Genomic DNA, 12192 nt, shown 5'->3' with positions numbered 1-12192 from the left:
TACGTACAAGGTATGAAAACTACGAGTTGTCCCTAACGACATGGGAGCTGTTCAAGAAAAGACCTTTGAAGGTGCTCACCAGTGTTGTGAGAAAAGAAAGAGCCGAACGACTCCTCGAGTCCAGGATCTAGCTTCCGAATGAGCCTGTCCGCTATTGCGTCAAAGAGATGAAGCGCCTCTTTCATCGCGCCGACCACGAGAGACCAAGAAAAAGAGAGATCAGTTTTTAATGCACAGCATAAAAGAACAACTCTCTGGCAGCCTTGTCCGCCAGCGACCAAAAACAGTCGAATTCATGCATGATGCTTACACAATAGAGAAGACCCTTGACGCCCGGACTCAGCAGTACAACCCCTCTCTCTGTCTGTGCAATCCATCCAGACACGACCACCACCACCAGCGATAAATTGCGGGAAGTTATCCACGAAATCGTCCGCGAGGAGCTACGACGACTGCTGCCATCCTCTGCACAGCCACAAGCAGCCATTCTGATGGATGTGGTGCGGGAACAAGCGCAACAGGCACTTGGAACCCCAGCGGCCACAGAACCCAAGGCCATGACCTACGCCGCTGCAGTACGCACTCCACATCCCCAGCGACACCCCCTACGTCCTCTCCGAGATGAGCCACTTGTTCCAGAACGCAGCCTCCCTTCCCCCGCCCGCCCAGCTAACGGACGATGCTTAAGCCTCAGGAAATGTGATGCCTGGAGGACTTCCGACAACTGACCATTGTGCTTCCATTGTGGTGAGGCCGGCCATATTCGTCACTGCCCGTACCGACGTATCTGTCTTCGTGAATTTTCCGCTGATGCACCACGACCACACTCCAGCCAACGTCCACAGCAAATCGATGAGTACCTGCATCAAGAGGAGTACTCGACGAACCACCTTTTGCGCTCAGAATCGCAGTCAGCCTCATGTTTTGCGGCGACACGCCGCTGCTACGCAGCCGCGGTACGAGGAAGGACTCCTAGCCCAAGTAGGGAGAACTATAGACAGCAACCTCTGGAGGTGAGGTTGCTCTCGAGCGAAACACCGAGATCCTCCAAGAACCATGCCACATGAAAACACCGTCCCGGGCACGCCGATGCCGCATACAATGACAACCTCGACCACAACGTGAACCGCCTTCAAAATGACGCTGATACCGAGAAAAGCTTCGACGACACATTCTACCCAAGATTCCCATACCGGACAAAGCCGTGACCTGACGCCCACGATGACATGCAACGCAAGAGCCAGGACATTCGACTTAGAAGTTATTGACGGCCGGAAATTTACCATTCTAGTCAACACAGGAGCCAATTACTCGGTGATTAACAGAACATTCGCTGCGCAGCTGAGGAAAGTCATGACCATTTGAAATGGCCCACAAATTCGCACCGCAGCGGGCCACCTCATTTTACCATCAGGACAATACACAGTGCGAGTGACTGTCAAAGGACATACCTATTCTGCGACCTTCGTTGTGCTAAGGCAATGTTCCCATGAAGTGATCTTGGACATGGACTTCCTTTATGAGCATCAGGCAATCGTCAACCTGAGATCCAAGCTGATCACGCTTTCGGCAGAAAAGGCTATCCCTTCGATGAGAACTCTGGAAAATCACGCTGCCCAGAGTGTCCTGGAGAAAGAAGTGAGCGTCCCACCCTGTTAAAGCGTTATCGTGACCGTAGGTGCCACAAAAGCCACTAACGCTGAAGCCATCATCAAGGGGAACATGCAGTTGCTTCTAAACCGAGGAATCAGCATCGCAAGAGGCATCGCACATTTCCGCAATGGCAAGGCCGAAGTACTGCTGACTAACTTCAACGAAGAATACCGGTACATTAAAAGAGCAACTACGATTGCTTTCTTCGACAAAATATATGACGTACGAGACTCCTTCGCCCTCTCCGCAGAAGATTCGCCTGACCAAGAGAACTTGCCCACTTTCGACATCAACCCAGCCCTGCCCCCGAACAGACAAGACCAGATCCGCAATCTGCTTCGAAGCTACAGCGAGTGTTTTTCATCATCACCAAAAGTCCGACAAACGTCCATTGACAAGCATCGCACTTCTCCATCAAATCCCCTACCGTGTGTCGCCACGAGAACGACAAGCCACCTGGGACCAAGTGGCAGAAATGCTTTGCGGTGACGTCATGCAGCCTTCAAACAGCCCATGGGCGGCACCAGTTGTTCTAGTGAGAAAGAAAGACGGCGCACTTCAGTTCTGCATTGATTACCGCCGCTTGAACAACATAACAAAGGACGTCCATCCCCTCCCCCGCGTCGACGACACACTGGACGGGCTCTGCAATGCCAAGTATTTCTCTTCGATGGACCTCAAGAGCGGTTACTGGCAAATCGAGGTCGATGAAAAAGATTGAGAGAAGACCGCATTCATCACTCCGGATGGCCTCTAGGAGTTCAAGATGTCATTTGGTCTGCGTTCCACACCAGCGACTTTTCAGCGAGTAATGGATACAATGCTTGCAGGCCTAAAGTGTCTAATTTGTCTGGTATATTTAGATGACGTAGTTGTCATCGGCACGAACTTTGAAGAGCACCTCAAAAAGGCTTCGAACAGTACTAGACGCCATCAAGTAGACTGGCCTAGCCTTGAAATCAGAGAAGTGCCACTTTGCCTATGAAGAGCTTGCTGCTTCTAGGCCACATCGTTGCCAAAGAGGGAGTACCTCGAGACCTGCAGAAAACAGCTGCTATTGAACAGTTTTCACCGCCGGCCGATAAGAAAGCAGTGAGCAGATTCCTCGGACTGTGCGCATATTACTGACGATTTGTGAAAAACGTTTCACGCATCGCTGAGCCCCTGACCCAACTGATGAAGGCAGACGTGCCATTTAAATGGGAAGTGCCACAAGCAGAAGCCTTCAAAGAACTTCAGCGTTGTTAAGAGTCCCCACCGATCCTCGTGCATTCTGATGAAAACGCCGAAACTGAAGTTCATACCGATGCAGCGTGGGCCTAGGTGTCGTCCTTGTTCAAAAAAGCGATGGGCTGGAGAAAGTCATCGCATATGCTAGCCGTATCCTTCCCAAGGCCAAGGCTAACTATTTGACAACTGAGAAGGAGTGCCATGCCATCATCTGGGCTGCGTCGAAATTCTGCACCTACCTGTACAGATCACCGTTCAAGGTGGTCAGCGATCACCACGCGCTGTGCTTGCTTGCCAATTTGAAGGACCCCTCTGACCGCCTTGCTCGATGGAGTCTGCGCCTCCAGGAGTTTGACGTCACCATCGTTTACATGTCAGGACACAAGCACTCTGACGTTGATTGCCTCTCACGAGCCCCTGTAGATGCACCGCCGCCAGACGACGATGAGGATGCCTTCCTGGGACCCATCAGCCTCAGCTCTTTTGCATAGCAGCAATACTCAGACCCCGACCTAAAATGCCTCATCGAGTTTTTGGAAGGCAAGGTTTCTTCCCCCCCACCTCTTTCAAGCGAGGAGTGTCTTCCTTCTGTGTACAGAATGATGTCCTCGTGAAGAACTTCGCAGCGAACAAAAGAGCCTACCTTCTTGTTGTACCTGCTTGTAGTTCTTCAAGCTTCACACAACAAGCCGACAAATGGACATCTCGAGTTTTCTCGCACCCTCCGCCGCATTCAAGACAAGTATTACTGGCGCCGACTGTCTGCTGATGTCGCACATTATGTGAAAGCCTGCCGAGATTGTCAGCGACGAAAGACACCTCCCACCCAACCAGCAGGATTTCTGAACCCCATTGAACCCTCTCAAGGCTCTTTCAGCAGACTGGCAAGGATTTATTTGGACCTTTCCCAAAGTCAACGCTTGGCAATAAGTGGGCCATCATAGCAACCGACTACATGAGCCGCTACGCCAAGGCAAAAGCCGTACGAATGGAACAGCAGCAGAAGTCACCAAATTTTTCGAGGAGTGCATTTTTCTGCGACACGGCACCCTCGATGTGCTCATCACGGACAGAGGAACAGCCTTCGTGGTGGAGCTGACGTAAGCCACCCTGCGTTACAGCCAAACCAGAGACCGAAGGACAACTGCGCACTGTCCGCAGGCCAACGGAATGACCGAGCGAGCGCCTGAACAAAACCATCGCCGATATGCTCGACATGTATGTCGATGCCGAACACACGACCTGGGACGCCAACCTGCCTTACGTCTTCGCCTACAACACCACAGTGCAGGAGACCACCCAGATGACACCTTTTAGGTTCGTCCATGGCAGGGAGGCCACGACCACACTAGACGCCTTGCTGCCCAACGTTACCGGAGAAGAGACCGTCGACGTCACTGCATACCTTCAATGCACAGATGAAGCTCGAAGACTTGCCCGATTACGGATCGAAGACGAGCAGCGGACAGATGCCAGACGCTACAAGCTACGAAGATGAAACGCGGAATACAAGCCAGGAGACCAAGTCTGGGTTTGGACGCCCATTCGCTGCCGTGGATTGAGTGAAAAGCTTTTGCGCCGCTATTTCGGCCCGTACAAGGTTCTTTATTGGGTAGGCGAACTGGATTATGAGTCATCCCTGACACAATGACTGCATCCCAGCGACACCACGTACGACCAGAAGTTGTCCATATCGTCCGTTTAAAGCCCTATTATGTGCGCTAAAGGACACTGTGCGTCCGCACTCAGTGTTTATTTTCACACGGTCCATTTTATTAGTTGCTAGTTGCCTCATTTGTTTTAATGCATCGGGTTGATCTTCTTTGAGAAGGGAGTAATGCCGCGAATCTTTGTAGTGTTTGTTCATTTTTCAAAGCTGCCAGCACGCCATATGGAAGGAACATGCTCTCAATGATGTCGATGTAAGACTGCCAGAAAAAGGGTCCATCGATTCTCATCAGAGGCCTGAGTGCTGTTCTCGATATGTGTGGCGTGTGGAAGCTGCCATGGCCTCCAAAGAGAACCAACATGAACCCCACTGAAAATGTGTGGGGCCTAATGAAAGCTAATCTGAGGCCCCACTTTGGGAATGCCACCGTAGACACACTGAGGGAAGCAATAAAAGGAGGATGACAAAGGCTGACGCAGATGTGGTGTCTGTTCCCTGTACGAATCGATGCCATGCCGTTTGGCATGGCTATCGGCTAAGAGTTCGGCTAAAAGCTATGGGAGTTCTGTTCAAGATTCCCGGCCGCCAGCCGCAGAACCTCTCGAAAGGAGAAATCTCAGCTCTCCGAGACCTTTGCAGTGACCAAAACATTGTCATCTTCCCGGCAGACAAAGGAAGTGCTACAATGGTGCTGGACCGACAGGATTACGAGAAAAAGTCAAAACACTCCTCGACGGCACAGCTTATAAAAAATTAAGAAAGGATCCAACTTCAGACCAGAATGAACAAACTTTTAGCATCTACCTTCAAGCATCACCCGGAATCAAAACACCTCTACTTACGCTTGATCTGCTGGAAAGGCTCAGCCACTGGCCTTTTACGGACTGCCAAAAATTCATAAACCTGGCGTTCCGCTGCGCCCCATCGTCGACTTCACGACCTCAACGCTTAAGGCACTCTCGGCTTATCTCCACCGAGTCCTATCGCCCCTGACAGGCATCTCATCAACGCATGTGCGCAACTCCAGCCACTTCGTCGAACGTCTTTCCCACGTACAACTGAAAGCCGACTGTATAGTTTCATTCGACGTGGTCTCACTCTTTACCAACGTTCCTGTGCCCTTTGCCGTTTCCACAGCGAAGCAAGCCCTCGAAGCGGACGTTGACCTAGGTACTAGGACGAGCCTGAACCCAGAAGAACTCTGCCGGCTTTTGGAGTTTTTCCTAAGCACCACAGCTTTTTCCTTCAAAGGAGAATTTTACAAGCACACCAGCGGCACTGCCATAGGCGCCGCGAGCTCGGTGACTGCTGTCAACCTGACAATGAAGGCCATTGAAGACGAAGCACTGATGTCGTTGCAAGAAAAACCAAAAGTTTTCATTCCTTACATTGATGACTGTTTCTGCATTCTGAAGACATCGTAGGTCGAAAATTTCCTTGCACACCTCAACTCAGTCGAGCCTTCTATTCAGTTCACAATAGAACGAGAAGTGAACAACACATTGTTATTCCTGGACGTCTTGATAAGAAGAAAAGGGGCAGATCTAAAGTTCAGTGCCTATAGGAAGCCAACCCATACCAGCCGCTACCTAAATTTCAATTCCAACCACCGTACTAGCTATAAGGGATCTGTTGTCTCCTCTCTCCTGAGAAGAGCTAAGCCAATCTGCTCCTCCGAAGTGAAGAAAAAAGCAGAAGCCGCCGCTTTCGGCGACCTACAGAAGAATGGCTACACACGTGGCTTTATTCAATGCGTGGGTCACCGTCAAGCTCAGAGGACAAGAGGATCAGCCAACAATGAAACAACGAAACGCGCACCCATTGTCCTTCCATATGCGAGGGGAACCAGCGAGGCACTTGGATGCATTCTCAGAAAACATGGAATCTACGTAGCTCACAAACAAGCCTCGACAATAAGCAGTCTCTTACCCCGACCGAAAGACCGCTTTCCCCGAGAAAAACAACCAGGTGCCCTTTCAGAATCCTGTGCTCAAAGTGCCTGGCTTCATACATCAGCAAAACAAAAACCTCCACCAAAGAATCAGGCAACACAAAAATGACGTTCGTCTAATGAATTCAGAATCCAACCCCCTCGCCGAACACTGGATAAGCTCCGAGGAGGTGAGCGTCTTGGCCGTGGAGCCAAACCTGTTCAAGAGGCGACATGGGGAGTCGTGGCACATCCGGCTCACAAAGGTGGCGATGAATAGGACTCCAGGAACGGTCCCCTCCGCGTACGTTAGTGGGCTGCGCCACGTGCTAACAAAGGGAGAGAGAAGGCAGCAACCCGCTGCTGCTGGCACTCTTTAGTCACCCCTGATGAAGGGGCAGAGTTGGTCCCGAAACGTTGGGTAAAGTTAAAAATATTGGTTGACATTCGTTTTCTCTCAACTACCTTCCACAAAAGCACTTAAAAGCAGGCCCACCACCCCTGCAAAGGCAACGCACGCACTGCATGATACAGACTGTATGCAATGGTTCCAGAGCATGGCTATCAAGCCATTACAGCCCCTCCAGACTATTTCAGGCACTGCATATAAGTAAGCCCGAGATATGAGCTCAGAAGTAAGTCAACAGATGTTCACCATGTTTGAGTTAAGCAGCTAAGGCCAGCCTTGTCCCTTAAGTTAAGCATGGGACATAGTTGGCCACACAAAATACCACATACCAGAAGTCATTTATCAGTGGCCACAGTTCATCAAGAACGTCTTCTACTGGACGAGGATGAGGGCGGCGGAGCAACGGTCTATGGATGGCGCCTCCCTGGCCAAAACGCGGCACAAGGCCTGGGGCAGCAGCTCTGGGGCGATCCATCAGACCTGAACTGCAAGCAGGGTTCACAAGATTAACTTCAACCATCTATCTTCTCCATATTGAGCACCACCCAAAAGTCTCCACCAAAATGTGACTACATGCCTGGAGGGCTCCAGACAATTTTTGACCACCTGAGGTTCTTTAATGCGCACTGGAACTGCAAAGCACACGGTGCCTCTAGAATTTCACCTCCATTGAAGTGCAACCACCGATGCCAGGATCGAACCCACATCTTTTGGGTCAGCAACTCAGCATCATAACCACTGAGCCAGCATGGTGGTGGCTGCTTTGGGTTGTTAAACCCCGTAAAACCAAACCAATGCAGTTCATCGTTTATAGGGGCTTAACGTCCCAAAGCGACTCAGGCTATGAGGGACGTCATAGTGAAGGTCTGGAAATTTCGACCACCTGGGATTCTTTAATGTACACTGGCATCGCACAGTACACGGGGCCTCTAGAATTTCGCCTCCATCGAAATCCGATCGCTGCGGCCGGGATTGAACCCACATCTTTTGGGTTAGCAGCCAAGTGCCATAACCAATTTATTTGGGTTGCTGGTTGAAATTATTTATCTCATAAGCATTTGTTGAAAACTAATGGAACATGTTATTTACTCTCACATCATCAAATTTCTAGTCTCCGTGAACGTTCTTCACCCAACCAACCTGATTTTTTACAGGCCTTTCCTGTGACTCCAAACTAGTCCTTTTTATAAATGACCTTAGCTCGCAACTTCACTTAAAAATTCCTGTTGCCACACTGTTCCTTAACTTTAAAAATCTTTCGATGAAGTACCGCACAAAAGACTATTAATAAAACTCTTGCATCTAAACCTTAATTATTTGGTAATGGAGTGGCTTCAGAATTTTTTGACTAACAGAGACCAATTGGTGTACTCCAACAAATTGTCATCCCATCATTCTCCGGTTACTCCAGGTGTTCCTCAAGGCACAGTGCTCAGACCCTTGTTTTTTTCTCATTTACATTAACGATCTTCCCTCTGTTACCTTTATTATCTGATTATTTGCTGACGGTTGAATAATTTACAGCTTGATTTGCTCTGATGCCGACACCCTTCAACAAGTTCTAACCCGAATCAAAACTTGGTGCAAACACTGGTTAAGGTTCCTTAATATTGCTAAAACATGTATAAGTTCTTTTCATTGCAGGTAACCTCGCATTCCCACTAAATGCATCCTTTTCGGCTCTGAAGTGCCTTCCGTTACCTGTAAGCATTTGGGCATTACTTTCACATATACCCTAACATGGTCTTCACACATCACGGACATCATTAATGACACAAACCTCACTCTTGGCTTTCTATGTCGCAATCTTCATTTTGCTACCCCTTCCACTCAATTATTAGCTTACCAAATTTTTGTCCTACCTAAATTAGAATTCGCTTCAGCAGTATGGTATCCTCTTTAGTCAAGCCTCTCACTACCCCTTGAAAAAATACATATCATGCTATCTGCTACATTTACTGTGAATACTCACATTATATTAGTGTGCCTTCTTAAAATTCAGAGCCTCCTTATCTAATCTTGAGAATAAAAATATCTCAATTATGCCTCTTCCATAAATTTTATCATTCATTTTTAGGAGCATCAATCCTATCATCAGCATATCGTCTCTCCAGCCGCACTGACCACAAAAATGTGTACCCTGCAAGAACCACATCTCATTTCCCATCTTTTTTTGTCAAATCACATCGTGATTGGAATGATCTGCCGACGTAAGCCATACACCTTACCAACCCCATCGAATTCAAGAAAAAGATCGAGGCCATCATCATGTAATCTGTCATGGACATCCCTCATCTAATACCCCATACCCAGGGCCCTTGAGGTAATAAATAAATAAATAGATATATAAATAAATCCAAGTGAGTATGCATGAATGATGCAAGACAGAATGCTATTAACTAGAGTAACGCATCTTTAGAAAGCATTTAGAATTTTCCAGCAAATGCCATATGGCCTAAGATGATTGTGTTATACCCCTGTCACACAGACAGACTCATTAAGCTAATAGCCATCGAACCACATGGCAATTTTTAATTACCATTCAATTTGATAAGACTCAATGGGCCTTTGCAAATGGCCACTGGAATCAATGGCCATTGTAAGCAGCCACCATACTCGCCAAACACAAAAATACACAGGATATGAAAATTTGAAGCAAAGATGAAATAAACCCCATTAACTTGTTCAATAGTTCTTATACTAGAGACAAAATGACAGTTCTGCACACTGTCAGATATTTGGTTTATGGGGTTTAATGCCAAAGCGACTCGGTCTATGAGGGATGCCATATTGAAGGGCTCAGGAAATTTGGACCACCTGGGGTTCTTTAACGTGCACTGACATTGCACGGCACACGGGCATCCAGAAAGTCGCCTCGATCGAAATCCGACCATTGCGGTCGGGATCGAACCCGCATCTTTCGGGTCAGCAGTCGAGTGATATAACCACTGTGCCATTGTGGCAGCCTTCTGTGAGATGTAAACACGACGAGTTTTGGTAGCTTTGCCAGAAGAAAAACACATGCTCCTGAAATACAGTGTGCCGTACTGCCTGCCATCAGTCGGCCACCTCGGTTTGTGCATTGTGCAGCAGTGGAAATCTGAGTGAGTTTTTCTAAACTACATTCAATTGATATAGCACTTACTTCAGCATCTGTCCTTTGTTTACTTACGTCTTTGATAACTCCAAGTCTATATTTTTCTATAACTTACCTACTTTGCAGTTCCTGTGACCACCTGTGGGAAGGAAATTTCTTAATGAATATCACTTTTCATCTCCAAAATAGTAGAATACTTAAATGGCCTTCACAAGAATTCCACATGCATTGACTCAATAGGCACTGATTTTGCCTTTGCAAAACCAAACTCAACAAATGTCTGAAGAAAACAGTGAAGCACAATGATCCACTCCAATAGTAGATGTCTAAAAAACCTTAAAACTAGACTCTTGAAAGACCTGCACACAAGACATAAATGAAATGATGAAAAGCAAATTGTTAATTGTGGGGTTTGTCCTGAAGCAACACATTGGCTATGGGACACCGTAACAGAGAACTCCAGATTAATTTAGACCACCTGGGGTTCTTCAATGTGTTTTTGTATTTCGCCTCCATTGAAATACAGTCACCACAGACAGGATTTAGCCCGCAGCCTAGGGACCTGCAGTCAAGCACCAAAACCACTGAGCCACTGCAGCGGGTAAATGGCGAAATTTAACACAAAAACACCAGAATGCATAATGCAGTTCCAGCTTTAGAATGATTTACAACCCTGAATATTACCGTCAACCATGTGCAGAAAATGCCTGACGGCACGTGCCCCGTATCATACACATGCACAACTGACTTTCAGTGCTCACTAGTTCCTTCTGCTGTGAAATAATTCTGCACAAGTCACAAAAATCCAAGTACAGCAAATTAATCCACCAGAGGCACAGCTAAAGCTGAACAGGGCTAGTCATGGCCGGAAGATGCTTCCATTGTGCAGGGTCGCCTCACCACGGCACGATCGTGACTGCCGTTCTATGCCTACCAACAGGTTACCGACATGCTGCAAGCTTCCCTTTGCGAATGTCCCCCAGACAGCGCACGACCACACGTCCCCTTCTGGGGCGAACGCGACACCTCCGGTTCGTTCGAACGCCGATGGGCCACGCGACGCAGCCTGGCGTGGAAGAGACGTGCAGAAGCAGATGCGCGACACACAACGCCGTTTGGCCCGGCGCAACCTGAGAACTCGAGACGCGCCCTCGAACAAGCGGTAGCGACCCATGCGCTCCAAGGCAGTGGTTCGGCGCATTATCAGCAACCGGAGGCGGCGGTAATGCGCTGCCTTCTACACAGGGTCAGACGAGAGACGCTCTGGGGACAAGGCCTTCGATCGCGTCCCCCCTTCACGGCGCGGCGTGATCGCGAACGGACAAGGAACTGTGAAAAAATGTCTCGTCTGGGCCTGCCCTGACCGAGACGCGTTCACAGATGCCGGCAGCAGATGACTGACCTGAATCGTAAGTAGGCCATCGTGCAACTGAAGGTTAACTGAGGAAGCGCACGTACTAATGGAGCGGACGTCAGCGCCGAGCCAGCACAGTGCACGGAACGCGATGCACGAGCAATCTGCACACGGGTCGCAACACGCGGCCCGCCAATCACGCGCCGCGCGGCAGGGAAGAAAAAAAAATAAATTTTTGGGGAAAGGAAACGGTGCAGTATCTGTCTCATATATCGTTGGACACGTGAACCCCGCCGTAAGGGAAGGGATAAAGGAGGGAGGAATAATAATAATAATTGGTTTTTGTGGAAAGGAAATGGCGCAGTATCTGCCTCATATATCGTTGGACACCTGAGCCGCGCCGTAAGGGAAGGGATAAAGGAGAGAATGAAAGAAGAAAGGAAGAAAGAGGTGCCGTAGTGGAGGGCTCCGGGATAATTTCGACCACCTGGGGACCTTTAACGTGCACCGACATCGGACAGCACACGGGCGCCTTAGCATTTTTCCTCCATAAAAACGCAACCGCCGCGGTCGGGTTCGAACCCGGGAACTCCGGATCAGTAGATGAGCGCCCTAACCACTGAACCACCGCGGCGGGTGCGGCTTTCTGGATGGCTAGAAACCAGTCCCGAAAATAAATTCGGCCTTCAGTAGACGTCGCTTGCAGTCGTCTCAGAAATCAGACGGTTTGAAATGCGGGCTGCACACAACAGTGTAATCACATGCTGACACCCAATCCTTTCTCGCAATCGCCCCTATCCACCGCTCCCACGTAGCGCTGTGGGATGGTAGCTCATAAAATGAGACTCCG

At 48.9% G+C, this 12192-nt stretch overlaps 1 protein-coding gene across 2 annotated transcripts in view; it reads right to left on the bottom strand.

The window, feature by feature from the left end:
* LOC144103363 (uncharacterized) overlaps positions 1-11461 on the bottom strand; it is a 45759-nt gene extending 34298 nt beyond the window's left edge. Inside the window, exons 1-3 of one of the 2 annotated variants that reach the window (XM_077636105.1) lie at positions 11391-11461; positions 10104-10127; positions 7221-7376 (exon numbers count right to left, since the gene is read on the bottom strand). In XM_077636105.1, the coding sequence (XP_077492231.1) occupies positions 7221-7376; positions 10104-10127; positions 11391-11410 (200 nt within the window). In that variant the 5' untranslated portion in view covers positions 11411-11461. Of the gene's footprint in view, positions 1-7220; positions 7377-10063; positions 10128-11390 lie in introns of both variants that reach the window. The other variant, XM_077636109.1, reaches the window with a different exon arrangement.
* Between the last annotated feature and the right edge of the window lie 731 nt (positions 11462-12192).

This window comes from Amblyomma americanum, chromosome 1 (assembly GCF_052857255.1).
Source record: "Amblyomma americanum isolate KBUSLIRL-KWMA chromosome 1, ASM5285725v1, whole genome shotgun sequence".
NCBI classification, from domain to species: domain Eukaryota; kingdom Metazoa; phylum Arthropoda; class Arachnida; order Ixodida; family Ixodidae; genus Amblyomma; species Amblyomma americanum.
This window is presented reverse-complemented; position numbering and strand designations above follow the sequence as displayed.